Here is a 27419-nt window from a genome sequence, read left to right as displayed (position 1 = left end):
ATATTAACATATTTTGAGCCATAAATTGTCTATTTTTCTTTCATGTGTTCTCCATCCAGCTCCAGTCTATTAACATCCTGTTGTTGTTTGACATATTTTTAGCCATATTGTGTTCATAACTATGAGTGTTTGCTCAGTATACAGACAGGAAGTGTACATAGTATTCAATGCTACTGAGTACTGTGAATCAGTAGATGGAGGAACTTTAAAACTCTAGTGCAGTCTAGTGTCTGTCATTGGTATAATACACATCAAGTGAGAACTGGTCAGCTGTTCTTTATTGAGCTTCTTCTGCTGAATATTCTCTCCAACATCAGACACATCAAAAGTAGATTTCCTTTCAAAAAGTCACTAAAACAAAAAATGATTAATATTGAACTTGATATTTTATTTTTGTTGCTGTGTATTTGTGACAATTTTAATTTGTTTCCATTGTAGGTTTCTATTCTCTAGTGTTTCATATGTAGAGTCATTTTACTTATTGTATGGTCTTTATATTTGACTTTGGCTTGTTTTGTCACGTCTTTTTGACACTGAGTGATTTTAAATGGTTTGTTTCTATACTTATTGTTTTTGTGTGAACTCCAGGAAGACCAGCAGCCACTTTGTAGAAGTTAATGTGGATCCAAATACAGAGTAAATAATTTAGATTATTGTTTGGTAATGTATTAGGCTAGCCTTATTATTTGTCTGCATGCTCTCCATGAGGTCTGCAGGGTGAGGCAGTTTTCAAAGTGACACCACAGAATATCAGATGGAGAAACGTCTGTGGCCTCAGTGTTACAGAATATAAACCACTTGGTTTTTTAAAAGTATTTTTTGGGGCTTTTATTGTCTTAATGATAGAGACAGCTGAAGATAGACAGGAAAGGGGGACAGAGAGAGGGGACAACACGCAGCAAAGGGCCGCGGGTCAGATTCGAACCCTGGGCCGCTGCAGAAAGGACTCAGCCTCGGTACATGGGTCGCCAGCTCTTGTTTTTATCTTAATTAAAGTAAATGGAAACAGTTATTCAGAAATAACCAGACAGTTTGAGAGAGTTGAGATAAAGCCTCCTCCCCATCTTTGAGAGCAACAGGAAGTTTTAAAAGAAGAAGCTGATGATCTACACTGATGTTCAGATAAAACACAGAGCAGGCAGAAAAGTCACTGGTGAGTTTTATATGTTTTAAATATGTTGTTAATGTATCAGGTTATACAGTCTATCCTTCTAAACTACCAAGTACTTTCTAAAGCATTTCTAATTTGTTCTAACTGGGAAACTTGACGTCCACGGTGACACAAATTATTTCTGCATTTTGGTTTTGTACTTTTTGTCACAGAGAAAGTTTCCTCATCGACTGACAGCACTTATTCAGCATCTGGAAATCTGACACAATGAGCCGTCCACAGGGCTACATAGAAGGTAATAACCTAGCTATAAAACAATAAGATATTTTCTATTTCTGTCATTACATTTCAGAAGGAAATATTTTTATTGCACTATATTTATGTGACAGCTTTAGTTACGAGTTTCTTTGCAGATTCAGATTATTAATACAAAATATAAATCAACTTATACATTCTGATGTATTGTTATAGATTAAGCTACCAATCAATATATAAAGTATTTAAAATGATCCCCACCTGTTCCTACACTAATTTGACATGTACAGTAATGCATCAACACTTATAATACAATACAATACAAAAACCTTTAGTAGTTTAAGTATATTTTGATGCTCATACTTTTGGACTTCTGAAAGAAGATTTTTGAATGCAGGATTTTATTTTGTTTTACCCTGTGGTATTTGCTACTTTTACTTCAGTGTAAGTTCTGACTACTTCTTCCATTATTTTACGTGTCAAGTCCAAAACTATTCTGAGGTTAACTGAATTTGTCGGCTACAGAGTAAGTACTTGTGCTTGTAAAAAGACAGAGTCTATCGGCCGGTTCTGAGTGTTCATAAATGAACAGGAGGTAATTCTGTGTGTGTCTGTGGCATATAGATGTTCATATGTAAAGACAATGATGAGTAGCTGTCAGCAATAATTAATCAAGTTGACGTCACTTGTAAAGATTCCAGTTTATTTAAATTCCGATGTACTTAGAGATACTTTAAAACCATTTAATCTGTAAATAAACTGACACACCCCTCCACTAAAAGATCAGAGAAACGCTTTAACTTCAATTTAACTACTTTGTCTCAGAAAACAAATGAGGAACTGATCATGGAGACAAGATCTTCTTAAAAATGTGTTCATGTTGTCAGACAACAGGAAATATAAGTGTCAAGGCTTCCTGTTGGTCAGATGCAGCAGCAGCCCTCTGCACTGTCAGAGACCAACAACAGTGTGATAATGTAATCAGAGCAGCAAGACAACCATGAAATGTTTCAAAAATAACACCATTACAGTTGGATGTTTTCTATTTAAAATCTCAACGGTTCAAGAAATCAATTTCAGTCAGCCAACTCACGTTTGAAATGTTTATTACAGCAGCATATTTAGATTTTGGCGTCGGCTCCGACCTCATCATTCCCCGCAGATATGTTTACATAGAGACTTTAAACCCTTGCTGGAGCCTACAGGTGGATGCTGGGGTTGTGTTGGGGCTTACAGAGCAGCAGCAGCAATACCAATGCAGGGCAACAGCGGCATTGACAGAGCAGAGGGAGAGCTGGGAAATAGTGCAGTTTAAATAGACCGCCAGATTGGAAGGGTGCGCTTGGTTAGTGATTATGGAGTGAGGCATGTCATGTGTGTATGCACAGCTCTAGTGGGCTGCCTGAACTAGCTCGCAGGCTTCGCTCCATAAATAAAAATCAATAAAACTTGTAGAAGTACAGTATGCAACATCATTTTGTTACTGTTTAACAACACATTGTTGCTTAATTAAAGCTCAATAATTAACACTTTAGGTCAGGATGATGTTGCCAGGCAACCAGTGGAGACTCCAGGTAGGTACAGTGATAATTAGAGTTTTAAATGTGCTGATACATTCAAGCAGAGCCAGGCTAGCAGTTTCCCCCTGTTTCCAGTCTTTATGCTAAGCTAAGCTAACATGACACACGTGTCATGTGTTGAGTGATGTGTTGTGCTGCACTTAATAAAATGGTGTGATACTTGCTGCTCTTAATGTTTTGAGAACTGCAACAGTGATACAGAAAATGTCTTTAAGTAGTTAACAAACTTTAATCTTAACTTTTAGAAACTAATAGGGCAGTATTTTATTTGACTCATTTCTCGGCTTTTTGAACAGCTGTATGGGTGTTCATGTTATTGTGTCCACCCTGTCAGGGCTGGTGTTAGGACCGGACCCAGGAGCAGACACCCAGACAGTATGGAAGGTTTAAAGGGGGTTTTATTCCACGCACACACACATACACAGGGGGGATGAGGGGCGGCCACAGCAGGAACGGGTGGGTGAGATGGCGGAAGAGACCGGAGACACAGAGGCACAGGTGAGCAGACACAGGAAGCCAAACTGCACAAAGGGACCCTGGGGCACGGGAGAGAAATGGTTAACCGGGGGACAGGCACAGGGAAAACACAAGAGGGCTTGAAGTTGCCTAACTTAATACTGAAAAGAGCCACGAGAGTTACCACCACATAGGCTGAAACAATCTGGCGATGAATGGGAGGAAGACCGGGGTTCTTGAAGACTGAGGCATGATGAATGATTGAGAGCAGGTGAGACAGCAGGCAGCAGGTGAGGAGAATGGAGGCCGCACCCTCAGACACACAGGGAAGGGGGAGGAGCAAAGGGAGCAGGAGGGGAGCAGAGCCATGACAGTACCCCCCCCTCAACGGACGCCTCCTGGCGGCCTACCGGGCTTGTCAGGATGGGATCGGTAGAAGTCCGAAAGAAGGGAGGAATCCAGGATGAAGTGCCGGGGAACCCAAGAACGCTCCTCCGGCCCGTACCCTTCCCAGTCCACCAGGTACTGGAAACCCCGGCCCCGCCGTCGGACGACCAGGATCTGGCGAACTGTGTAGGCTGGGTGGTCGTCAATGAGCCGGGGGGCGAAGGGGGGTCGGCTGGAGGGCACAGAGGGCTGGAGGAGACAGGCTTCAGGAGAGATACGTGAAACACAGAATGCACATGTAATGACGGAGGGAGTTTTAACCTCACCGCCACAGGATTGATGATTTTGTCCACTTCAAAAAGGTCCAATAAATCGTGGAGCCAGCTTTCGAGACTCTACCTGCAATGGCAGGTCTCGAGAAGACAGCCATACCTTCTGACCAGGAGCGTAATCGGGGCAGGGAGTCGGGGCAGGGAGTCGGTGGCGACAGCGGCGCAGGTGGTCCTGTACTGACGGGACCGCCACCTCCCCTTCCTGAGATGGGAACAATGGAGGTTGAAAACCATAAGCTGCCATGAACGGGGACATACCTGTGGCAGCGCAGGTGAGGGAGTTGTGAGCGTATTCGATCCACGGAAGAAATGTGCACCAGGAGACCGGATGTCGGGCGGCGACGCAGCGCAAGGCAGCCTCCAATTGCTGGTTAGCCCGTTCTGTCTGGCCGTTGGATTGTGGGTGGTAACCTGAGGATAGACTGACAGAAGCGCCCAAGGCCTGGCGAATTGTGGACCACGGTCTGAAACTAGGTCTTGAGGGATTCCATGTAGGCGGAACACATGGGTGACCAGGAGTTTGGCAGTTTCTAGGGACGAGGGGAGCTTGGACAGAGGCACGAAATCAATAGTGAGAATGGTGTCATTACCTTCAGAGGTAGGCAGTCCAGTAACAAAGTCCAGGGTGATGTGGTACCAGGGGCGACTTGGAACAGGCAAGGGGTGTAATTGTCCAGCTGGCAGCTGGTGGGAGGATTTCCCGCGGGCACAGACAGAACAGGCGGCTACAAAGGCTCTCGTGTCTCTCGCCATGGATGGCCACCAAAACTTCCGCCGTAGGAAATCCAGTGTTCGCTGGTAACCAGGATGGCAAGAGATCTTAGAAGAGTGAGCCCACTGGAGGACCTGGGACCTGGTTGAGTCTGGAACAAAAAGTCGGTTAGGGGGGCCGTTACCTGGGTCAGGTTGTGAGCGTTGTGCTTGCTTCACCAGAGCCTCTATCCGCCAGTTCACTGCAGCCACCACACAAGAAGCCGGGAGGATGGTCTCTGGTTCAGTCCCCGGCGTCTCGGGGTCGGCTTGGCGTGATAGGGCATCTGGCTTGGCATTGCGGGACCCAGGTCGGTAGGTGAGGGTGAAAACAAAACGGTCAAGGAACAAAGCCCACCGGGCCTGACGGGAGTTGAGCCTTTTGGCCGAGCGGAGGTACGCCAGGTTCTTGTGATCCGTCCACACGATCAACGGGAGAGCAGCGCCCTCCAACCAATGCCTCCACTCCTGAAGGGCTACCACCACCGCCAGCAGCTCTCGGTTCCCAACGTCATAGTTCCTCTCCGCTGGGGACAGGCGTCTGGAGAGGAAGGCACAGGGGTGCAACTTCTGGTCCTTGGGGGATCGCTGGGAGAGTACTGCCCCAATGCCAGTGTCAGAGGCATCCACCTCCACCACGAACTGGAGGGGAGGGGGTCAGGATGCCGCAGCACCGGGGCAGAAGTAAATAGCTCTTTCAGGGCTAGAAAGGCTGTTTCTGCTTCAGGGGACCAAGCGAACGGTGCTTTCACCGAGGTGAGCTTAGTCAGGGGGGCTGCTACCTTACTATAATTTCTAATAAAGCGGCGGTAAAAGTTAGCAAACCCCAAGAAGCGCTGCAACTGTTTGCGAGTGGTGGGTCTCGGCCAATCAGCCACGGCCTGAATCTTGGCTGGGTCAGCCTTAACCTGCCCCCGCTCAATAATAAACCCCAGAAAAGACACGGATGTCACATGGAACTTGCATTTCTCGGCTTTCACGTAAAGCTTGTTCTCTAGGAGTCTCTGGAGTACCTGCCGGACATGCTGAACATGTTCCTCCTGGGACTGCGAAAAGATGAGTATGTCATCTAAATAGACGAACAGGAACCTGTTCAGCATGTCTCTCAGCACATCATTGACCATGGCCTGGAACACAGCTGGCGCATTGGTCAATTCAAAGGGCATCACCAAATATTCGAAGTGGCCTAAAGGGGTGTTAAAGGCAGTCTTCCACTCGTCTCCCTCTCTGATCCTGACAAGATGGTATGCGTTCCGGAGGTCTAATTTCGAGAACACTTTAGCCTTATGAAGGGGTTCAAATGCCGGATCAATGAGAGGGAACTTATTCTTAATGGTGATGTCATTAAGCCCTCGATAATCAATGCAAGGGCAGAGGGACTGGTCTTTCTTTGTTACAAAAAAGAAACCTGCCCCTACCGGAGACGAAGAGGGTCGAATAAGCCCTGCCGCTAGTGAGTCACCTATATATTTCTCCATGGCTTCGCGCTCAGGTCTGGAAAGGTTATACAGGCGACTAGACGGCAGAGTGGAACCAGGGAGCAGCTCTATAGCGCAATCATATGGCCTATGAGGAGGTAATGAGACGGCACGATGTTTACTAAAAACCTCCCCTAGGTTGTGGTATTCTACAGGGACGGCAGATAGATCAGGGAGGTTTGGGAACAGTGGGATGTGTTACACTAGCGGACTGGAGACAATGTGAATGACAGTGAGCACTCCAGCTAATGAGTGAGCCAGTAGACCAGTCGAATTGGGGATTGTGGAGTTTTAGCCAGGGGTAACCTAATACAACAGGAGTGTTGGGTGATGAAATAACCAGTAAGCTAATCTCCTCACGGTGATTACCAGAAAGGATAAGTGTGAGGGGAACGGTTTGCCGAGTAATGTTGGCTAAATGTTTTCCGTCTAAGGCATTAACGGGTTGGTTGTCAGGGAGTTTGACAGTGGGAATGTTTGCCTGAAGCACGAATGCCGAGTCAATGAAACTCTCCTCAGCACCTGAGTCGACTAGTGCTGTGAGGGGAAGGGAATTTAACTGCCAGCGAAGGGACGCTTTTAATTGCAAGCGACTAAGAGGGGCAGAGGAGGAAGTGGGGACTTGGCTCACAGGAGTAACACCATTCTCCGTTTCTTTCTTTGGCAGCTGGGGGCAGGCAGCCAAGAAGGGACCGTGCTGGCCACAATAAATGCATAACCCGGACCTCATCCGGCGTTGGCGTTCTGCCTGAGTGAGGCGGGTGCGACCCAATTGCATCGGCTCTTCTACGGGCTCGGGGGGTACCTGGCTCGAGGGGCGTTTGCATGGGGCTGCTAACTGGGGATCTACTGAGATGGTGGCTCTGGGTAAGGCATGGAAAGGAGAGGCTTGTGAGCGCCCCCACTTCTCACACCGTCTCTCACGAAGACGATTGTCAAGCCTAATCGCTAGTGAGATTAGCTCGTCAAGGCTAGCAGCGCTATCCCTAGCCGCTAACTCGTCCTTCATAACCTCAGACAGCCCATGCACGAAAACAGTCGGCAACGCCTCTTCATCCCAACCACTCTCTGCCGCTAAAACTCTAAACTCGACTGAGAACTCAGCTGCTGAACCAGAACCCTGACGAAGATTCAGTAAGCGTTTAGCTGCCTCTTTGCCTTGCACTGGATGATCAAAAACTTTTCTTAATTCGTCAGAAAATCGCTGGAAGGTATCACAAATAGGGGAGTGCTTCTCCCACAGGGCGGTTGCCCACTGAGCTGCTTTCCCTGACAATAAGCTAATCACAAAAGCCACTCGGGCGCTATCAGAACTGTAGGTCAACGGCTGTTGTTGGAAAACTAGCGAGCACTGAAGCAGAAACCGCCCACAAGCCCCCAAATCCCCAGCATACCGTTCAGGTGTAGGAACGTATGGTTCCCGGGGCGGGGGAGGAGGAGGAGCCGCATGCTGCATGGCTGGAGAGGCAGAGGGAGTAGCTGCTTCAGTGGCGGTGGTAGGAGCTGTGGGAGGGGTGGAGACCTGATCGAGCTTGGAACCAAGGGCGGCCACACTGCAGCGAAGGTCTTGGATGGCTGCCACGATCTCGTCAAGGACCTTCTCCTGTTGGCTCCCTCGTTGTCCCTGGTAGACCAGTGCGCTTCGGACGGAGTCTGGGTCCGCTGGGTCCATGCTGGCCAGATTGTTCTGTCAGGGCTGGTGTTAGGACCGGACCCAGGAGCAGACACCCAGACAGTATGGAAGGTTTAAAGGGGGTTTTATTCCACGCTCACACACATACACAGGGGGGATGAGGGGCGGCCACAGCAGGAACGGGTGGGTGAGATGGCGGAAGAGACCGGAGACACAGAGGCACAGGTGAGCAGACACAGGAAGCCAAACTGCACAAAGGGACCCTGGGGCACGGGAGAGAAATGGTTAACCGGGGGACAGGCACAGGGAAAACATAAGAGGGCTTGAAGTTGCCTAACTTAATACTGAAAAGAGCCACAAGAGTTACCACCACATAGGCTGAAACAATCTGGCGATGAATGGGAGGAAGACCGGGGTTCTTGAAGACTGAGGCATGATGAATGATTGAGAGCAGGTGAGACAGCAGGCAGCAGGTGAGGAGAATGGAGGCCGCACCCTCAGACACACAGGGAAGGGGGAGGAGCAAAGGGAGCAGGAGGGGAGCAGAGCCATGACACACCCTCTGCACACATCTATTTTCCATCTCTGTCTCTTCTACCTGTTGAACAGGTGAAGCTCCAGCCTCCCAACAACACTCAGGGTCAAATGGAGGGTCAAAGGTCGGATCAGAGAGAGTGGCCCTGCTGGTTGTCAGCGCTCTCCTGGCAGCTGCTGTCATTGTTATTTGCCGTCTCTGTAAGTTTGTCATGTAGATTGATGTATATTGACTTTACTTTAGTTTTATCCCCAGTAACAACTCCTCCTGTGTTACTGACAGTTACAGTAAATACTGAGTTTATGTTTAACCACATAAATTAATGGCTCTTATGCTGAATAGGTGCAGGAAGTGTCCATCATGGCTGGCAATGTTTTCATTTTAGACTCCTCTGAGTCAAATGTATAAAAAGACATAAAAGCCTCCATCATGTGTCTTTTTTCATATAAAAAGGAATTTGGGGAATTTTAACCTTAAAGCAATGCATGCTGGGAAGCGTATGCAGATAATGTTTCAAACTGTTTAATTTGATGAGTCAAGTGATCAATTGATTGGACATTTACTGAACTGAACTCATGATTATAAGTTAACATTTAAAACTTGAAACTGACAATCTTATCTAATTACAGTTATTGATAACAGAAAATGTTTATTTCATATAATTATTGAGATTTTAAAGTGCAAATGATAAAGTAAACATGTAGTGAGATTTAGTTTTTCTTAATTCACCGACTAAAGAACACAAGTTAACAGAACTTTATCACTTATTTTTTAATAAATCAAAAATTTTTCACAACACATCTTCAACTTTTACTTTGAATTCTGATAATTTAGGCCAAATAATATAAGTTGGAGTTTTTACAGTGCAGAGAGATTTTACATTGGAACAAGTTAAAAGGAAAAATACATTTTATTTTTGGAACCCAAACTTTATTTTAATTAGTTCATATTTCTGCAATAAACACATTTATTATCGAACACTGATGATTTACCAATGCAGTGTTTGACCTGTGCTTTCTTTTTTTAATCAGCTCTTGATAACATGCACACCAAGGAACGTTTCCAGACTCTGAGAGACAAACATGAAGCTCTCACAGGTAATGCAGTCAGGTTCAGAAACAGTCTAAAAGGTTGAGTCTACAAGATTAAAGTCTACTCTAAACTGCATTTTGCAACACTGCAAGATCCTTTTAAAATGTGACATCTCACATCTCAGATTGTGTTTGAAACTGTCTAAAAGATTTAGTCCACAAGTCTCTGCAAACTTAAACTGGATTGATTTCAGTTCTGACAGGTGGATCCTGATATTGATCTGTTAATTATCAACTGACTGTACTGTGAAAGAGTTTCAGGTTTATAAATAAGAGACGATCCTGATGAAAATGAAATTGTTTTCATAAGAGAAAGATGCTGTGAAGTAAAATAATACAACAAGGTGCAGCAAACCAGCCCACAACCTCCTGTAGTTAAAGATAGTGTAGGGGAAATTCTTCAATAATGTTGAGAGTTGCTAGTTCTCTGAATAATTACGAACCCAGTGTGATGAATCAAATTCCTTTACTCATGCAGCATGAAGAGAAGACCTTAGCATAGATGTTCTCGCTCGATTTCCAGAATGTTCTCCCTTATATACCTTTCAGTACATCATCCAAACAAAACGCATCTGTTATCCTATTAACATCCTGCTGTAAATCTTGCATGAAAGGTTAAAGGTCTTCAACACAAATGGTGCTTTGATCTAACCCTGTGACTGTGACCAGATTCTTATTAGTCACCATAACATCACAAACCCACTAACAAAACTGTATACATTTACTACCCCACTTAAAACATTCATCTACCAGAATAGAAAGTAAGTGATGGATTTTGCCTTTCTTCCATGTTTGCATCCTCTGATGATGATTAATGAACCAGTGATGTATTGACAGATACAAGAAGTCAGATTGGCAGTATATATACCTTTGAAGTAGAAAACTGTTGCCTCTGTCTGATTGTCTCAGCTGCTCTCAGATTCAAACTCGTTCATCTCAAAGTTCCTGCTGCTTCCAAATCACACAAATATAAACAGTGATCTGTTTCACCTGACTCAAGTCTTTACTGTGATCTCTTCAAAGATGACTCGTGTACCAAATGTGACTGTGGCTGGGAGCAGCATGGAAGACAGTGTTATTATTTCTCCACCAATCGTTTAACCTGGAGTGAGAGCAGAGATGAATGCCGACAGAAAGTAGGAGATCTGGTACAGATAGACAGCAGAGAGGAGCAGGTAAAACACACTGCTGCAGGTTCATGTAGCTCACTGGCTTTATTCTCATTTGTTTTATCACATCCTTGTGTTTCCACATTAGTTAACATGGTCTCTCAGCACAGAAAAGTCATGTTACATATTGTGTTCTTCATCAACGTTTGCTGTCCAGACATTCCTGGAGCTGAGACTGAGAGAAAAAATGAACAATGATGAGGACATGTTCTGGATCGGACTGACAGACTCAGAGAAAGAGGGCACATGGTTGTGGGTAGACCGCTCACCACTGAACGAGAGGTTTGACTGTTATAAATATATTTTTTGTCAATTTCGAAAATCAAAGTTGAAGTTGAACCAGTTCTTTTTGTTCTCTTACTCTTAGTTTGACATTTTGGAGAGACAATGAGCCAAATAACTGCACAGGGAGAGATCGCGATGGAGAGGACTGTGTGAAGATGGGAATGATAACAGGAGCTCCAGATCTGAAATGTTGGTTTGATCAGTCCTGCAAAGAAGCTTACAGAAGTATTTGTGAGAGACCAGCAGAAACTGGACATTTTACTCTTCAGTGTGTCGGAAATGTAGTTTAAATGAAGTCTCAGCTTGTTAAACAATCTCAGAACAGGATACAGAATTTGGAGCAGTTTCATTTTTATATATGTAATTTTAAAATAAATGAATAAATAAGGAAACTATTAAAATGCAGTTTGTTTAATGTGCCCAACAATACTATTATATATTATATCATCAGATTATAGTTACTCATGTATTAATGGAAAAGTAGATTTTTACTGTCATAGTTTGTTGAGGTGAAGCACATTTCTAACTGTTATATATTATATTATTACATTAATTGCAGTCCATGTATATGATTATTTTCACAATTCAATGTTTTTACATGAAAAATTACTTAAACAATTATCACCAGTTTATTTTCTGTTAATCAACTAATCATTTCTGCTGTACCTGTATACTGTTGGGTAGTGTAGTATAAAATTTAGTGTAGGTTAGTGCATATTATAAGTTAGTAATCAAGTAATTACACAAAAGTTTGGCTATTATGTTGTAAGCACTATGGTTTGTTCACACAGATAACTGGAAATCAAGTAGAGGGCACTATGTTTTAAGTAATGATGATTTTGAGTGTTAAATAGAATAGATTTATATAAGCTCACAAGGATGTTAATGAAGGCATTATGTTTTAAGTTTATATGATTTCATGATAAGCACTAATAATGTTGATAAAGTAGTAAGCACCATGTTTTTTTTTTGTAAAAATTTGATTAAACGTGTGGAACATATAGAATGTGTAGTTGTAGCAAAAAAAAAATGAGCACTGATTATACCAAATGTATGTGTGTGTTTGTAACACAACTTTCTTATCATATTATAAAGTTTATAAAGTTTTAAAAAAATACAGTAAAAGACATCTGTGACATAATGGTGTAAGGAAAAGGTAATAAATGTTTTTTAAAAAAAATAGAAGTATAGTAAACTAGATTCTAATGGTGTAATCCTGATGAAAGGAGAGTAAAAAAAGAAAATATCATGGCCTACTGGTGTAGACCATGAAGTCTGTGGGTTCTATGATAAGAACATAGGCCTTAGGCGAGCAAGACACCAGTAGAATGGAGCATGGGCACAACAGAGGCAGGATAATTGGGCTGATAAGACACCAGTAGGATGGCGCATGGGCCCAACAAGGGCATGATAATTGGGAACCACAGACTGGTGAAGATTTAGGGTCTTTCCAGTGTGGAATTTACACCATTATGTCGTAGATGGAAAAGGTAGAAGATGGGCAGGACTTGTGACAGGAGGCAAGAGTATATAAGGAGAAGCTTTGTGAGGATGAATTCAGTCTTTCCATGGATGGCTCTGGCTTTGTTTGTCTGTCAAGATAATAAAGCTCTAATCTACTGCCAACTTTGATGAATCCTGATTGTTATTTTTCCACCTGAAGGAGAATAACTTTTAAACCTAATCTGGACTTAGAATTCGTATGTTGGACACAATCTTCTGATCAAAAGAGAACTCATTCTGACCAAGACCCAACAGTAGTTACATTTCTATTAAAACATAGTATTTAATAAAGTCTCTGTATCTTTATATTATATATAATCTCTCCTTTTGTAAAGTAACTAGTAACTAAAGCTTTAAAGCAGTTAATAAAAAAAAGGTTTATCACCAACATCCAACATCTATGATTAGTAAATACAATAGAAACTGTTTGGTTTAGTAGATGGAAGAAATACTTCTTCAACCAGTTTTATTTGTTTTAACTGGGTAATAACCAGTGAATGTCACTAAGTACATTTACTCAAGTACTGTACTCATGGACTATTTTTATGGCACTTTACTTTATGTTGTAATGACAACCAGTTCAAGACTATTCTAAAGTTTACTCAGAAGAGAAGAAAGTGAAGAAAATAAAAGAGGAACTGATCATGAAGGAGAAATATAAAAATACACATATATACACTGCCTTTCAAAAGTTTTAGAACACGGCAATTTTTTCAGTTTTTTATTGAAATTCAAGCAGTTCAAGCCCAATTAATAGCTTGAAATGGTACAAAAGAAAGTGGCGAACTTCCAGAGGTTAAAAAGAAAAGGTAAGGTTACCCAAACCTGAAAAATAATGTACATTTCAAAATGATAAAGACTTGAAAGTTGGTGCTACCAATTCCCACAGGTGTCACAACTTGTCTTGATTTCTTACAACCCCCTCTGTCTGCATAAAGGTAGTGTTGGAACACACTGTGGTTTGCACTGTAGAAAGTAGTGTGTTGCTACAAAAATGGCGAGAAAACCGCAATTAACAATGGAAAAGTCAAGGTGTCAGTGAGCACAGTCTCCCTCACCATCAAAAGGCACTCAGAAACTGGGGCAAACTCTGACAGGAAGAGTCAAAGCCACATCAGAATCAGATGACATTTCTGAGAGTCAACAGCTTGCGTAATAGGCGGCTCACAGGACAACAGCTTCAAGCTCAGCTTAATAGTGGTCGTAATACTGGGGCTGCTTTGTTGGATCCAGGGTGGGTGACTTGTACAGAGTGAGAGGCACCCTGAACCAAAACGGCTACCACAGCATTCTGCAGTGCCCCACAGTTCCCTCTGGTATGCACCTAGTTGGTCAGGGGTTCATCCTACAGCAAAGATAATGACCTAAAACATGAGTCCAAGCTATGCCAGAACTACCTTAGGAAAAAAGAACAAGACGGTAAGCTTGAAAGCATGGAGTGGCCAGCACAGTCACCAGACTTAAACCCCATTAAGCTGGTTTGGGATGAACTGGACAGAAGAGTGAAAGCAAAGCAACCTACAAGTGTTGCACATTTATGGGAACTTCTCCAACAGAGTTGGGAAGAACTTTCTGAATAATATTTGATTTACATTTGAAGTAATCCTTGAAGCTACAGATCTTACAAAGTTTAAAAAGTTAATTTCAACCCTTCCCCCAAACTGTGAATTCATTGTACAACAGGAAACTGACACGTTCATTCAAACCCAAAGAATAAAAAGGTTTGACTGTGGGCAAGAAGGTGATTAACAACACCCTCCCCCTAAATGTCTGAGGCAGATGTAACAGTGTACTCTGATGTTAAGTTCAGAAGAACGAAGAGAAACACCAGTGGTGAGTCTTCAACAAGATACTTCCTTAATACTTCCTAAAGCGGTTTTTATTTGTTCTAACTGGGAAACTTGATGTCCACAGTGACACAAATTATTTCTGCATTTTGGTTTTGTGCTTTTTGTCACAGAGAAAGTTTCCTCATCGACTGACAGCACTTAATCTGAAGTCAGCATCTGGAATCTGACACAATGAGCCGTCCACAGGGCTACATAGAAGGTAATAACCAGTGAATGTAACTAAGTATATTTATATATATATAACTATATTTTAAGTACTGGACTTATGGACAGTTTTAAAGGCACTTTACTTCATGTTGTAACGAAGACCAGTTTAAGAATATTCTGAGGTTTACTCAGAAGAGAAGAAAGTCCAGAGAACAAAAGAGGAACTGACCATAAGGACAAATATAAATACAAACACATATATACGTATTTATTTTAAAATTTTGTTTTCAGACAGCAGGAAATATAAATGTCAAGGTTTCCTGTTGGTCTAATGCAGCAGCCCTCTGCACTGTCGTAGTTCATGTTTCCAATTTTTCTTTCTTTTTAAAATCTCAACATTTCAAGACTTCTTTAAAATAATCACTTTAACTTGTAGAAGTACAGTATGCTACATCATCTGTCACTGTTTAACAACACATTGTTGATCAATTAAAGCTCAACAATTAACTCATTATATCTTGTTTATTGTAAAAATGAAACGCTGTGGTTTTACAGGGCGCTATGTCCCAGATTATTTCTTGGGCCGGATGAGTAACTTCCTGGAGTCTTGTTGTCAACATGAGGTTGCCAGGCAACCAGTGGAGACTCCAGGTAGTTACAGTGATAATTAGAGAGTTTTAAATATGTTCATACATTCAAACAGAGCCCGGCTAACCGTTTCCTTGTTTTGAGAACTGCAACAGTTATACAGAAAAAGAAGTTGCCAAACTTTAATTTTAAGTTTTAGAAACTAATAGGGCAGTATTTTGTATGGGTGTTCATGTTATTGTGTCCACCCTCTGCACTCATCTGTACCTGTTCTCACATCTGTTTTCCATCTCTGTCTCTTCGGGCGGCTGTGGCTCAGAGGTTGTGGGTTCGATCCCCGGCTCCTGGTGCCACATGTCGAAGTATCCTTGAGCAAGATACTAAACCCCAAATTGCTCCCGATGCCGTGCATCGCTGTGTGAGTGTGTATGAATGTTAGTTTCTGTTTGATGGACTTTGCCATCACTGAGTGAATGTGTGTGAAAGGGTGAATGTGGCACGTAATGTAAAAGCGCTTTGAGTGGTCAGGAAGACTAGAAAGGCGCTATACAAGTACAGGTCCATTTACCATTTACCATTCTACCTGTTGAACAGGTGAAGCTCCAGCCTCCCAACATCGCTCAGGGTCAAATGGAGGGTCAAAGGTCAGATCAGAGAGAGTGGCCCTGCTGGTTGTCAGCGCTCTCCTGGCAGCTGCTGTCATTGTTATTTGCCGTCTCTGTAAGTTTGTCATGTAGATTGATGTATATTGACTTTACTTACATAAATTAATGTTACAGTCATTAACAACAGAAAATGTTTTTTACATATAACTGATAAGATTTCAAAGAGCAGAGGATGTATTGAACACATAGTGAGAATTTGTTTTTCCCTCTTCCTTTGACCTGTGCTTTCTTGTTTTAATCAGCTCTTGATAACATGCACACCAAGCAAAGTTTCCAGACTCTGAGAGAAGAGCATGAAGCTGTGAAAAGAAATCTCACAGGTAATCCAGTCAGGTTTAGAAAAGTCAAAATTAAAAGTTTACTCTAAACTGCATTTTGCAACACTGTTATATCCTTTTAAAATGTGACATCTCACATCTCAGATTGTGTTTGAAACTGTCTAAAAGATTTAGTCCACAAGTCTCTGCAAGTCCCATTTTTTTGTTAAACTGGATTGTTTTCAGTTCTGACAGGTGGACCCTGATATTGATCTGTTGATTATCAACTGACTGTACTGTGAAAGAGTTTCAGGTTCAGATTCATAAATAAGAGACGATCCTGATGAAAGTGAAATTGTTTTCATAACAGAGAGACACTGTGAAGTAAAATCATGCAACACGGTGCAGCAAACCAGCCCACAACCTCCTGTAGTAAAAGGAAAGAAAGTGATGGATTCTGCCTTTCTTCCATGTTTGCATCCTCTGATGATGATTAAAGAACCAGTGATGTATTGACAGATACAAGAAGTCAGATTGGCAGTATATATACCTGTGAAGTAGAAAACTGTTGTCTCTGTCTGATTGTCTCAGCTGCTCTCAAATTCAAACTCGTTCATCTCAAAGTTCCTGCTGCTTCCAAATCACACAAATATAAACAGTGATCTGTTTCACCTGACTCAAGTCTTTACTGTGATCTCTTCAAAGATGACCCATGTCCAAAATGTGAATATGGCTGGGAGCAAGATGGAAGACAGTGTTATTATTTCTCCATCAATCGTTCAACCTGGAGTGAGAGCAGAGATGAATGCCGACAGAAAGGAGGAGATCTGGTTCAGATAGACAGCAGAGAGGAGCAGGTAAAACACACTGCTGCAGGTTCATGTAGCTCACTGGCTTTATTCTCATTTGTTTTATCACATCCTTGTGTTTCCACATTAGTTAACATGGTCTCTCAGCACAGAAAAGTCATGTTACATTTTGTGTTTTTCATCAACTTTTCCTGTCCAGACATTCCTGGAGCTGAAACTGAGAGAAAAAATGAACTTTGATGAGGACAAATTCTGGATCGGACTGACAGACTCAGAGAAAGAGGGCACATGGTTGTGGGTAGACGGCTCACTACTGAACGAGAGGTTTGACTGTTATAAATATATTTTTTGTCAGTTTCGAAATTCAAAGTCATCAGTTTTATTGAACCAGTTCTCTTGTTCTCTAACTCTTAGTTTGACATTTTGGAACGGCAGTGAGCCAGATAACTGGACAGAGAGAGATCCTGATGGAGAGGACTGTGTGAGGATGGGAGAGAAACCAGGAGCTCCGGATCTGAACTGTTGGTTTGATGAACCCTGCAAAGTGCCTCACAGAAGTATTTGTGAGAAACCAGCAGAAACTGGACATTTTACTCTTCAGTGTGTCGGAAATGTAGTTTAAATGAAGTCTCAGCCTGTTAAACAATCTCAGTACAGGATACAGAATTTGGAGCAGTTTCATTTTTATATATGTAATGTTAAAATAAATGAATAAATAAGGAAAATATTAAAATACAGTTTGTTTAATGTGCCCAACAATACTATCATATATTATATCATCAGACTGTAGTTACTCATGTATCAATGGAAAAGCAAATTTCTACTGTCATAGTTTGTTGAAGTGGAGCTCATTTCTAACTGTTATAGATCATATTATTATATTATTTGCTGTAACTGTTGGGTAGTTACATTTATTATAAAATAAAACAAAAACCTTTTTTTTTTTGTAAAACAACTATTAACTAAAGCTGTAAAACATTTATTTACAACAAGTTTTATCTCCAATCCAACATCTACGGTTAATAAATACATTAAAAACTGTTTTTTTTAGTAGAAGGAGGAACAATAAAATGTTTGAATAAATTAGTGTTTATTGAAATTAAACAGCAATTTATTTTTGTCAATTATGTTTTTGTTTCCATTGTAGGTTACTATGATCTATATTTACCTTCTGTTCTTTATAGTTTTCTTGTTTTACTGACACAGTGTGATTTTAAATTGTTTGTTTTGGATCCAAGTACAGAATAAAGTATTTAGATTGTTTGATCATTCATAAAATGCTAGCCTCATCATTTGTCAGCATGCTCACCATGAGGTTTGCTGAGTCATTCAAAGTGACAACACAGCTGTAATAGTTCTCATTACACTTGTGTTACCCCAAAAAATGTGCACTAATGAACATGAAATGAAAGTCCAACTGTGTTGTGTTCACAAACAGAGGAATTGGACATGGATGTTTCTGCTGTCCACTGTTACTGTCGGTAGCTACGCCTCCTGACCAGTAGGTGTCTCTGTGGGACTGTGTACAGAGTGGAAGAGGACTGCAGAATGAGGGACAGAGAAGTAGAGAGGAACAGGTGGAGAAGTACAGCGGCTGCAGGTGAAACGTGGATGCTATCAGTGTTAGCAGTTGCTAAATAAAGCCCTCAAATGTTCGCTGTGTCCAGTGTTTGACTCAACAACGTAACAAACTGCTGTGTCACTGATTTCTTCAAACTGAAGAACAGATGGAGCAACGTCTGTGGCCTCAGTGTTACAGAATATGAACCATTTGTCTTTATAGAAACTAAAGGAAATGGAAACAATTATTCAAACATAAAAAATGTGACTTTGGGGAACTAGACTTTTTAAGATTGTCATAACTCGTCTCCAAGGCCATGGATCATGTATTTATTAATAAGTGCACATCTGAGGTGTGTTTATCAGTAACATCAGTGCTGTAGATGTGAGTGTGTGAGCAGTATGAGATGTAGAAGTTATAAAGTGGGACAATAATCAACGTTTACGCACGCTAAAGGACCAGACAGACACAAAGCCGTTCACCTGTGCGCACAAAGAGGAATAATCTGGATCAGGAGAGCGACTAGCGAACCAGCAACCCTCCAGAAACCATCAACATGCTCCCAAGCAAAGCTTCAGCCACGTTCAACACTACAACACTACACAAAAACAGCTCAACGAACCCAAAGGGGAACGTTGCTACAACCTACAAGTGAAAACTCCGCACCACTTCACAAAACAATAAAAAGCAAAATCCAGGTAAGAAACTCTACAAAGCCGTGAACAAATAGTTAACTGAGCCTACAAAGTCATCCTCAAACGCGTGTCCTTTCCTCTAATCCAACACTCGCTCACACACGAGCAAACACAAGTTCACCGGCCTGCACCTGCACAGGTAAATCAGAGAATAAGGATCCATACCTGAGCGCGCTGCGAGCGCTCCCGACAAACTTTACGCATGCGCGCATCAGATTCTCGGTGGACCGTCACCCATGACGGCACTGTTCATCAGTTGTCTATCGAGGCCTGCCTCAAACGCTACTGTCTCCTGCCCTTTGTGTTTACACTGCCCTGTGTGAACTCCTTGAGAACGGTCCTCTTCCTTCTCTCCAAGGCAGTGGATAGCTTCGTCTCTGTGTACTTCAGTTGGATTGGGCTATTTAAGAAAGGGGAAAAAAGAAAATAACTAATATAATCTGAATTGGTAACTGTCAACAAAGATAAGCCTAATAATTTCCATACCTGGAGAAGCATGTCTTTTATATGTCTGATTGTCACTCCTGTAGCTCCTGTCCTTGATGGGACTTCATCCATCATTTTTGATGTGTAATGTTCAAATCTGGACATTTTCTCTGGAATTCTTTATTTATCTGTCGACCACACAAACGGAAGATTTCAGTCTTGCAGACAATTAGCTATACTGCATTAATTCATACTAAAACACATTGGCTAAAGAGGAACAGTGGTTAAAAAGCAGAGCACTGAAATGACTCACTATCACTGACTGCCATTTTGTTCCAAGTAGTCGCTCTCCATAGGGGCAACTTGGAACCAAAGACCAGGCAATAAGATGGGCCATTCAAGTACCCTGCTAAATTATTAATATTTATCCAGTTTAATATATACAAACAACAATGTAGTTTACAGCTAAACACATAAGAAGTATGAAGCTATTCCTCTACATGCTCAAATAAAAAGTTCTCTCAAGCTGAGCCGATTTGCCAAATAAAACTTTATCATTCGTATCCACTGCGATGCTACACTGAAGGGTAGAATGACTAAACTGCACTGCTAAATATGATAAGACTTAACTATGTTTATTAGTACAACTTATTCCATTAACTGTATTAACAGATGTAGCCTAACCTTCAGTCACAAGTCCACTGCTGGTCAAATCACAATTGAGAATATGCCCAAATTCTTGGGAGAATTTATTTGCAAATAAAATGATACTCACCTCAAAAATGTCCTTTGTATATCGTATTCGTTCAGCCTACAGGTCCTCTAACAGTCTTCACTGTCTGAATTTGCCCAGGCATGTGATAGGTGGGTGGGTGGGTGGGGGAGGGAACTTGAAATGCTGAACTCAAGGTGGAGAAAAATTCAGTTATCATGCAAATTGTATTAAGTTATTACAACTTGACTTTTGTTTTGAACCAATTAACGCAGAAATGTTAGTTCAAATTACACACAACATTAAGTTGACGTAATAACCAACATTATTATATCAACACATCTCAATCAATACATTAGAATTCTTTACTTCTAATCATGCATTTAATAAAGTGGTGATAACAAGGCCACTGAGTTGCTTTTTAGAGTACGTATATTTCTATAATGTTGTCAGACAACAGGAAGGTGTTGAGGTTTCCTGTTGGTCTAATGCAGCAGCAGCCCTCTGCACTTTCAGAGACCAACAACAGTGTGGGGAAAGTATCAGAGCAGCAAGTGAAACCGGCAAAAAGTGAAAAGTACAAAAAGTAAAACAAGTTCATGTTCATCTTTTACTTTTTTTAATTTAAAATCTCAACATTTCAAGACTCCTTTAAAATAATAAATAATGGGGCGCCCGGTTAGCTCACCTGGTAGAGCTGGCACCATGTACCGAGTCCCTGCTGCAGCGGCCCGAGTCCGAATCCGAGCCCTTTGCTGTGTGTCATCCCCTCTCTCTCTACCCCCTTTCCTGTCTATCTTCAGCTGTCTATCAATTAAAGGCAATAAAAAGACCAATAAATAAATAAATAATAATAATCAGCATAACTTGTAGAAGTACAGTTTATTTAGTTTATGTAAGAGTTTATTTTTTACTGTTTATTGTTTACTTTCCATATTTAGCTAAGAGTTTATTGTTTATCTTATACTGTATTTTTTTATACCTCTTTTATTTTCTATACAGTTGTTTTGTAAGCTGCTGGAAATCCAATTTCCTCGAGGGAGTCATCCCAAAGGGATCAATAAAGAGAAGTCTAAGTCTAAGTCTAAGTATGCTACATACTTTGTCACTGTTTTAGTTAAATAATAATAGTTAATTAATTAAACTCAATATGTTGCCAACCTGTTTCCAGTCTTTATGCTAAGCTAAGTTAACAGGCTGCCGGCCGTAGTTTACAGATATAAGAGTGGTGTCAATCTTCTCATCTAACTCTGCAATAAATTAGAGGTAGATGAGAAACATATTTTCACAAAATGTTGAACTAATCATTTAAGTGATGATAAAGTACAACGTCAATTTGGTTGCAGTGATTAATTAATTTACTTTTTTTTAAAAATCATATTATAATGTACAACGTCATTTCTAAAACAAATCTTTCAGTTACAGATCTTACAAAGTTTTAAAAGTTAATCTCATCCCTTCCCCCCATCTGTGAATTCATTGTACAACAGGAAACTGACACATTTATTCAAACCAATGAATAATAAAGTTTGACTGTGGGCAAGAAGGTGGTTTATAACACCCTCCCCATGCTTCATTTTGCAGGAAGGATGTTTTAACAGTTAGCTGTGAACTTGAAATAAGTTCTCTTTCAGACTCACTGAGGGTCACAACAGTAAAATGTCTGAGGCTGATGGAATAGTGTACTCTGATGTTAAGTTCACAAGACCGAAGAGAAACACCAGTGGTGAGTCTTAAATGAGATATCTATCTATCTATCTATCTATCTATCTATCTATCTATCTATCTATCTATCTATCTATCTATCTATCTATCTATCTATCTATCTATCTATCTATCTGTAGGGAACCACTTTGTAGGGTGTTGCAGTAGTGTAATCAATTCATTTTGGTTATCAAAGTTTATAATTATCAAAAGATAATAAGAAAATTACTTTAATCAATATTAAAGTTCCTTGGGACACCACCCTTAAATAAGGGAAACGATAGCCAATAGTTGATTGATCGGTCTCATAAAAATACACTAAACTATTAATTAAGAAATCGGATTAATAATTAAATGAATAACTACAACCGAAAACCATTATTAATAGTTAAAGTGGAAGGCTTTGGAGTTCTGCATAGAAGAGTTTGGTATCACCCACTCTTGTACAAAATTAAATAGGCCAGCCTTTATAAACACAAACATTTATTAATGAGATAACAATGTGTAATCTATATTAAAGGAAAATGTGTGTGTGTGTGTGTGTGTGTGTGTGTGTGTGTGTGTGTGTGTGTGTGTGTGTGTGTGTGTGTGTGTGTGTGTGTGTGTGTGTGTGTGTGTGTGTGGCATGGGGGGTTGCGTGCCAGAGAAGGTGTGTGTCCTTTGTTCTCTGACCAGATGTTTCAGTATGAAACACGTGTTGGTGAGAGACAAAGAGTATGGAGGAGCGGGGTGGGGGTTGCGTTCCCTCTCCTCATGTGTGTGTTGAGGTTTAGGCCAAATATGTGTGTGTGTGTGTGTGTGTGTGTGTGTGTGTGTGTATCATAGATTAAGTGTGCAACCTAACTTAAATACAGAGCCCCTAAAGTCCCCAAAAGGAAATATTTTTTATCTTGTGCACACACAAGATGTTTAGAGATGCAATAACAGAGAGCTATCTTTCTCAACTATCTTATCAACCTGACCCATCAATAACACAGCAAATTGACTGCTTAAATAAAGCAATAAACACAGCAATGTTTCAAACATAGTGGAGACATCAGCAAACATATGTCTATGAAGCCATAAGATAATAACTTGTGTCCATAAGATAATATCTTACATTTTTTTTCCTTTTGGGACTTAAGGGGCTCCGTACTTAAAGGAACTAAGTTAGAGGAAAAATGTGTGTGTGTGTGTGTGTGTGTGTGTGTGTGTGTGTGTGTGTGTGTGTGTGTGTGTGTGTGTGTGTGTGTGTGATCAGTTATCTGCAGATATTTGCAGCTCTTTCATCAGCAGTTTGGTTTTGTGTTTTGTGTCGCAGGGACCGTTTCCTCAGAGGCTGAACCCACATACTCTGAAGTCAGGTACTTGAAGACTCAGCCATCCACAGAGCTCCCTGGTGGGTAAAGTGGTGGACTTAAGTGCTAATTTGAGTCCTTTTTCATCCAAAAACATTTCAAGGTTTCACCTTCATGAATGTGCTTTTTTTTGTTTCCTTATTTCTTAATTGCTTTAAAGTAAGTGAATGAAAATAATCATGAGTGTTGTGGTCCTATACAAAATTAAAAAGGAATGCTGAATGATGCATTTACATTAATACAGGCACACACACACACACACACACACACACACACACACACACACACACACACACACACACACACACACACACACAGATACAGTATACAGACAACCCAGAAACAAACAAAAATGCAACAGCACAAAATAAATATAGAGATTATTACTATTATGCTGTTTGTGGTTGTTTGTTATTATGTTACATAGACCAGAAAATATTCCATATAGTTTTTACATGATGGAAAATGTGCATCCTAAAATATATCCACTATTTCAAAAGCAATATTACATTATATAAGTTTTATTGCTTTAATCTAAAAAAAAGGTGCAGAAACATCTACTGTCCACCAGACTAAAAGACAGCTTCTTCCCTCAGACTGAGAGAAATTCATCCTCAGCACTTCATCTGTGCAAAATAGGAGTTTTAATTTTTATTTTTAGGACTTACAAATAGCATAAAGGGAACTATAATCTAAACTTAATTATACAACCCTGTGTTGTAAATGACAAGGAAATAATCTTGAATTGTGTGTATTGAGTTTCATCTCAAATTAATAATATTCTACATCAGTGCTGATGATGACCTTTATGTCCCTATACTGTAAAGATAGAGTGGAGAGACAGAAAGAAAGAGAGAAAGAAAGAAAGAGAGAGAGAAAGTGAGAGAGAAAGAAAGAAAGAGAGAAAGAAAAAGGGTGGTGGATGCCTCAACTTATCTTCAATGTATGACTTTAACTTGCAGTATTTTTACAGTGTAGTATTATATTTGTAATCTAGTGAAGGAGCTGAATACTTCCTCCACTACTACATCTGGTTTGTCTGTATCTTCTGCTGGTCAACAGGTTCCCAACAACACCCAGTGTCAAATGGAGGGTCAAAGGTCACACCAGAGAGAGTGGTCATAGTAGTTCTCAGTGCTCTCCTGGCAGCTGCTGTCATCGCTCTCGGCTTTACCTGTGAGTTTGTTCTTTTTAAAGTGAATTCATCTAGACTGATTTATAAAAGCTGATCATTGTGTTGAAGAACAGAGTTTTAGTGGATTTTAATTTTGTCAGAACTGTTGATGAAATATCAGAAACTAATTAAGAAATGTCACATTTTCAGTCTTTTTAGGTTTTGAAAAATATCACCAATCTAATGTAATCTTAGATATGTGTTTAACCTCAACTAACTATACTTTTCTTGTTGTTCTTTAAAAAAAAAAAAAAATTAGATTCTAAAAACATTCAAACCATGAAACGTCTCCAAAATCTGTCAGCAGTGAACAAAAATCTCACAGGTAAGTTTGTTAGAGTTTCTGTTTGAAACTGTGATTCAGGTTCACATTGATAAATAAGAGACGATCCTGATGAAAGTGAAATTGTTTTCATAACAGAGAGACGCTGTGAAGTAAAATCATGCAACACGGTGCAGCAAACATGTCCACAACCTCCTGTAGTAAAAGAAAGTAAGTGATGGATTCTGCCTTTCTTCCATGTTTGCATCCTCTGATGATGATTAATGAACCAGTGATGTATTGACAGATACAAGAAGTCAGATTGGCAGTATATATACCTGTGAAGTAGAAAACTGTTGCCTCTGTCTGATTGTCTCAGCTGCTCTCAGATTCAAACTCGTTCATCTCAAAGTTCCTGCTGCTTCCAAATCACAAAAATATAAAGAGTGATCTGTTTCACCTGACTCAAGTCTTTACTGTGATCTCTTCAAAGATGACTCATGTACAAAATGTGAACATGGCTGGGAGCAGCATGGAAGACAGTGTTATTATTTCTCCATCAATCATTTAACCTGGAATAACAGCAGAGATGAATGCCAACAGAAAGGAGGAGATCTGGTTCAGATAGACAGCAGAGAGGAGCAGGTAAAACACACTGCTGCAGGTTCATGTAGCTCACTGGCTTTATTCTCATTTGTTTTATCACATCCTTGTGTTTCCACATTAGTTAACATAGTTAACAAAAGTCATGTTACATATTGTGTTTTTCATCAACCTTTCCTGTCCAGACATTCCTGGAGCTGAAACTGAGAGAAAAAATGAACTCTGATGAGGACAAGTTCTGGATCGGACTGACAGACTCAGAGAAAGAGGGCACATGGTTGTGGGTAGACGGCTCACCACTGAACGAGAGGTTTGACTGTTATAAATATATTTTTTGTCACTTTCCAAAATCAAAGTTATCAGTTTTATTGACAGTTCTTTTTGTTCTCTAACTCTTAGGTTGACATTTTGGAACGGCAGTGAGCCAGATAACTGGACAGTGGGAGATCGTGATGGAGAGGACTGTGTGAGGATGGGAGAGAAAACAGGAGCTCCTGATCTGAAATGTTGGTTTGATGAATCCTGCAAAGCGTCTTTCAGATATATTTGTGAGAAACCAGCAGAAACTGGACATTGTAAGTGTCTGAAGTTTAAATGAAGTCTCAGCCTCTTAAACAATCTACTTTATCTACTCTATTTAATCAAGATACAGAATTTGGAGATGTTTTATTTTTATATGTGTAATGTTACAATAAATGAATAAATAAGGAAAATATTAAAATGCAGTTTTTTTAATGTGGCCAACAATACTATTATATATTATATCATCAGACTATAGTATTCTTATGTATTAATGGAAAAGCAGCTTTTTACTGTCATAGTTTGTTGAGGTGGAGCTCATTTTTAACAGTTATCATGTTATTATATTAATTGCTGTTCATATATATGATTGTTTTCACAATTCAATGTTTTAACATGAAAAATTACTTAAACAATTATCACCAGTTTATTTTCTGTTAATCGACTAATCATTTCTGCTGTACTTGTATACTGTTGGGTAGTTACATTTATATTAAAACATAACATTTTATAAAGTCTTTGTATCTTTGTATGAAAAGTCTTCCTATTGTAAAAACAACAACTAGTAATTCAAGCTTTAAAGTAATTAATAAAAAAAGGTTCATCACCAATCCAACATCTATGATTAGTAAAAACAATAGAAACTGTTTGGTTTAGTAGATTACGGAAGCGTACTGCATTCACTTAAAAAAAACAAAACAAAAAAACATTTTTTTGCCTGTTTTTCTGACTAATTATTTTCCTGTTTTACGGAGTAATTTGTTTCTGTTTTTCGGGGTAATTTTTTTTCGGAATTATCGAGATACTTCGAACTCCCGCGAAAACCTCCAACCTGCAGTGACTCCCATGGACCTATGGTGACTGCTGCCCGCACATACATGCCCCATCTTCAACTATCTACCATACCGGGTCAATTTTGCTATGTATATATTTCTATGTCTAGCAGATCTGAATGGGCTTTCCTTCTGAACAACCGCAAAGTCCTCAGGTTCCTGCGTAGAGTCGACAAACTAATGATAATACCATCTATATGACTTAAAGACAGGACTATCTCCCAGTGTCTTAAACCCAGATCAAAGTATAACTTGACTGAACTAAACAAGCCGGTTATGTTTGTTTCCGTTAAAACGCACTCTCAATAAAGGAATGAATGTGCTTCAAATGCTCTCTAAACTCAGAAAAAAAATTATTCAGAAAAACAGAAAAAAATGAATTATTCAGAAAAACAAACCAAAAAATATGCTTCCATATATTACAACATCAAAAACAATATATAGAAATGTATGTATAGGTACATACATATAAGTAAGAAATAAATATAAAAATGGAAATATAAATATAATAAGAGCCTGTATACAGTGTATTTATGTCAGTTTTGATTTGTTTCCATTGTTGGTTACTATAGTTTATATTTATCTTCTGATCTTTATATTTTTCTTTTTCGTTTTATTGACACAGCGTGATTTTAAATTGTAACACAGCTGTGATAGTTCTCATTACACTTGTGTTACCTCAAAAATGTGCACTAATGAACATGAAATGAAA

The 27419-nt window shown here is 40.1% G+C and overlaps 3 protein-coding genes and 2 long non-coding RNA genes across 6 annotated transcripts in view; 3 read left to right on the top strand and 2 right to left on the bottom strand.

Annotated features, from left to right (window-relative positions):
- Positions 1-12227, top strand: part of LOC127358440 (C-type lectin domain family 4 member E-like) — a 38692-nt gene extending 26465 nt beyond the window's left edge. For both annotated transcript variants that reach the window (XM_051391545.1, XM_051391544.1), the window contains exon 8: positions 11145-12227. In XM_051391545.1, the coding sequence (XP_051247505.1) occupies positions 11145-11352 (208 nt within the window). In that variant the 3' untranslated portion in view covers positions 11353-12227. The remainder of the gene's footprint in view (positions 1-11144) is intronic.
- On the bottom strand, positions 3327-3946 carry LOC127358459 (uncharacterized). The gene is made up of 2 exons (XR_007882431.1): positions 3587-3946; positions 3327-3482 (listed from the first exon to the last, which is right to left on the bottom strand). It is a non-coding gene; the product is annotated as an uncharacterized LOC127358459 (long non-coding RNA).
- A 2092-nt stretch (positions 12228-14319) lies between the features above and the next one.
- Positions 14320-17802, top strand: LOC127358445 (hepatic lectin-like). The gene is made up of 7 exons (XM_051391558.1): positions 14320-14398; positions 14526-14614; positions 15745-15870; positions 16058-16135; positions 16778-16929; positions 17081-17205; positions 17296-17802. Exons 2-7 carry the CDS (start codon positions 14587-14589, stop codon positions 17501-17503), a joined length of 717 nt encoding a protein of 238 aa, XP_051247518.1. The 5' UTR covers positions 14320-14398; positions 14526-14586; the 3' UTR covers positions 17504-17802.
- A 601-nt stretch (positions 17803-18403) lies between these two features.
- LOC127358461 (uncharacterized) lies at positions 18404-20419 on the bottom strand. The gene is made up of 3 exons (XR_007882433.1): positions 20339-20419; positions 19624-19751; positions 18404-19537 (listed from the first exon to the last, which is right to left on the bottom strand). It is a non-coding gene; the product is annotated as an uncharacterized LOC127358461 (long non-coding RNA).
- Positions 20420-21887: 1468 nt separating this feature from the next.
- LOC127358441 (C-type lectin domain family 4 member E-like) lies at positions 21888-26186 on the top strand. The gene is made up of 8 exons (XM_051391552.1): positions 21888-22001; positions 23280-23357; positions 24379-24492; positions 24750-24815; positions 24912-24983; positions 25246-25397; positions 25541-25665; positions 25755-26186. The coding sequence occupies exons 1-8, from the start codon at positions 21935-21937 to the stop codon at positions 25951-25953; spliced, it is 873 nt and encodes a 290-aa protein (XP_051247512.1). The 5' UTR covers positions 21888-21934; the 3' UTR covers positions 25954-26186.
- Positions 26187-27419: the final 1233 nt, after the last annotated feature.

The sequence above is a fragment of the Dicentrarchus labrax genome, unplaced genomic scaffold (assembly GCF_905237075.1).
Source record: "Dicentrarchus labrax unplaced genomic scaffold, dlabrax2021, whole genome shotgun sequence".
NCBI classification, from domain to species: Eukaryota; Metazoa; Chordata; class Actinopteri; family Moronidae; genus Dicentrarchus; species Dicentrarchus labrax.
The sequence above is the reverse complement of the archived record's forward strand: the minus strand, read 5'-3'. Positions and strand labels throughout refer to the sequence as shown.

Bases quoted from the DNA above. Each gene is read 5' to 3' on its own strand.
- LOC127358445 (XM_051391558.1), top strand. From the start codon at position 14,587: ATGAGCCGTCCACAGGGCTACATAGAAG. The intron at 16,136-16,777 runs GTAATCCAGTCA...ATCTCTTCAAAG, and splicing joins TGTGAAAAGAAATCTCACAG to ATGACCCATGTCCAAAATGT. The intron at 16,930-17,080 runs GTAAAACACACT...TTTCCTGTCCAG, and splicing joins TAGACAGCAGAGAGGAGCAG to ACATTCCTGGAGCTGAAACT.
- LOC127358441 (XM_051391552.1), top strand. From the start codon at position 21,935: ATGTCTGAGGCTGATGGAATAGTGTACTCTGATGTTAAGTTCACAAGA. The intron at 24,984-25,245 runs GTAAGTGATGGA...ATCTCTTCAAAG, and splicing joins ACCTCCTGTAGTAAAAGAAA to ATGACTCATGTACAAAATGT. The intron at 25,398-25,540 runs GTAAAACACACT...TTTCCTGTCCAG, and splicing joins TAGACAGCAGAGAGGAGCAG to ACATTCCTGGAGCTGAAACT.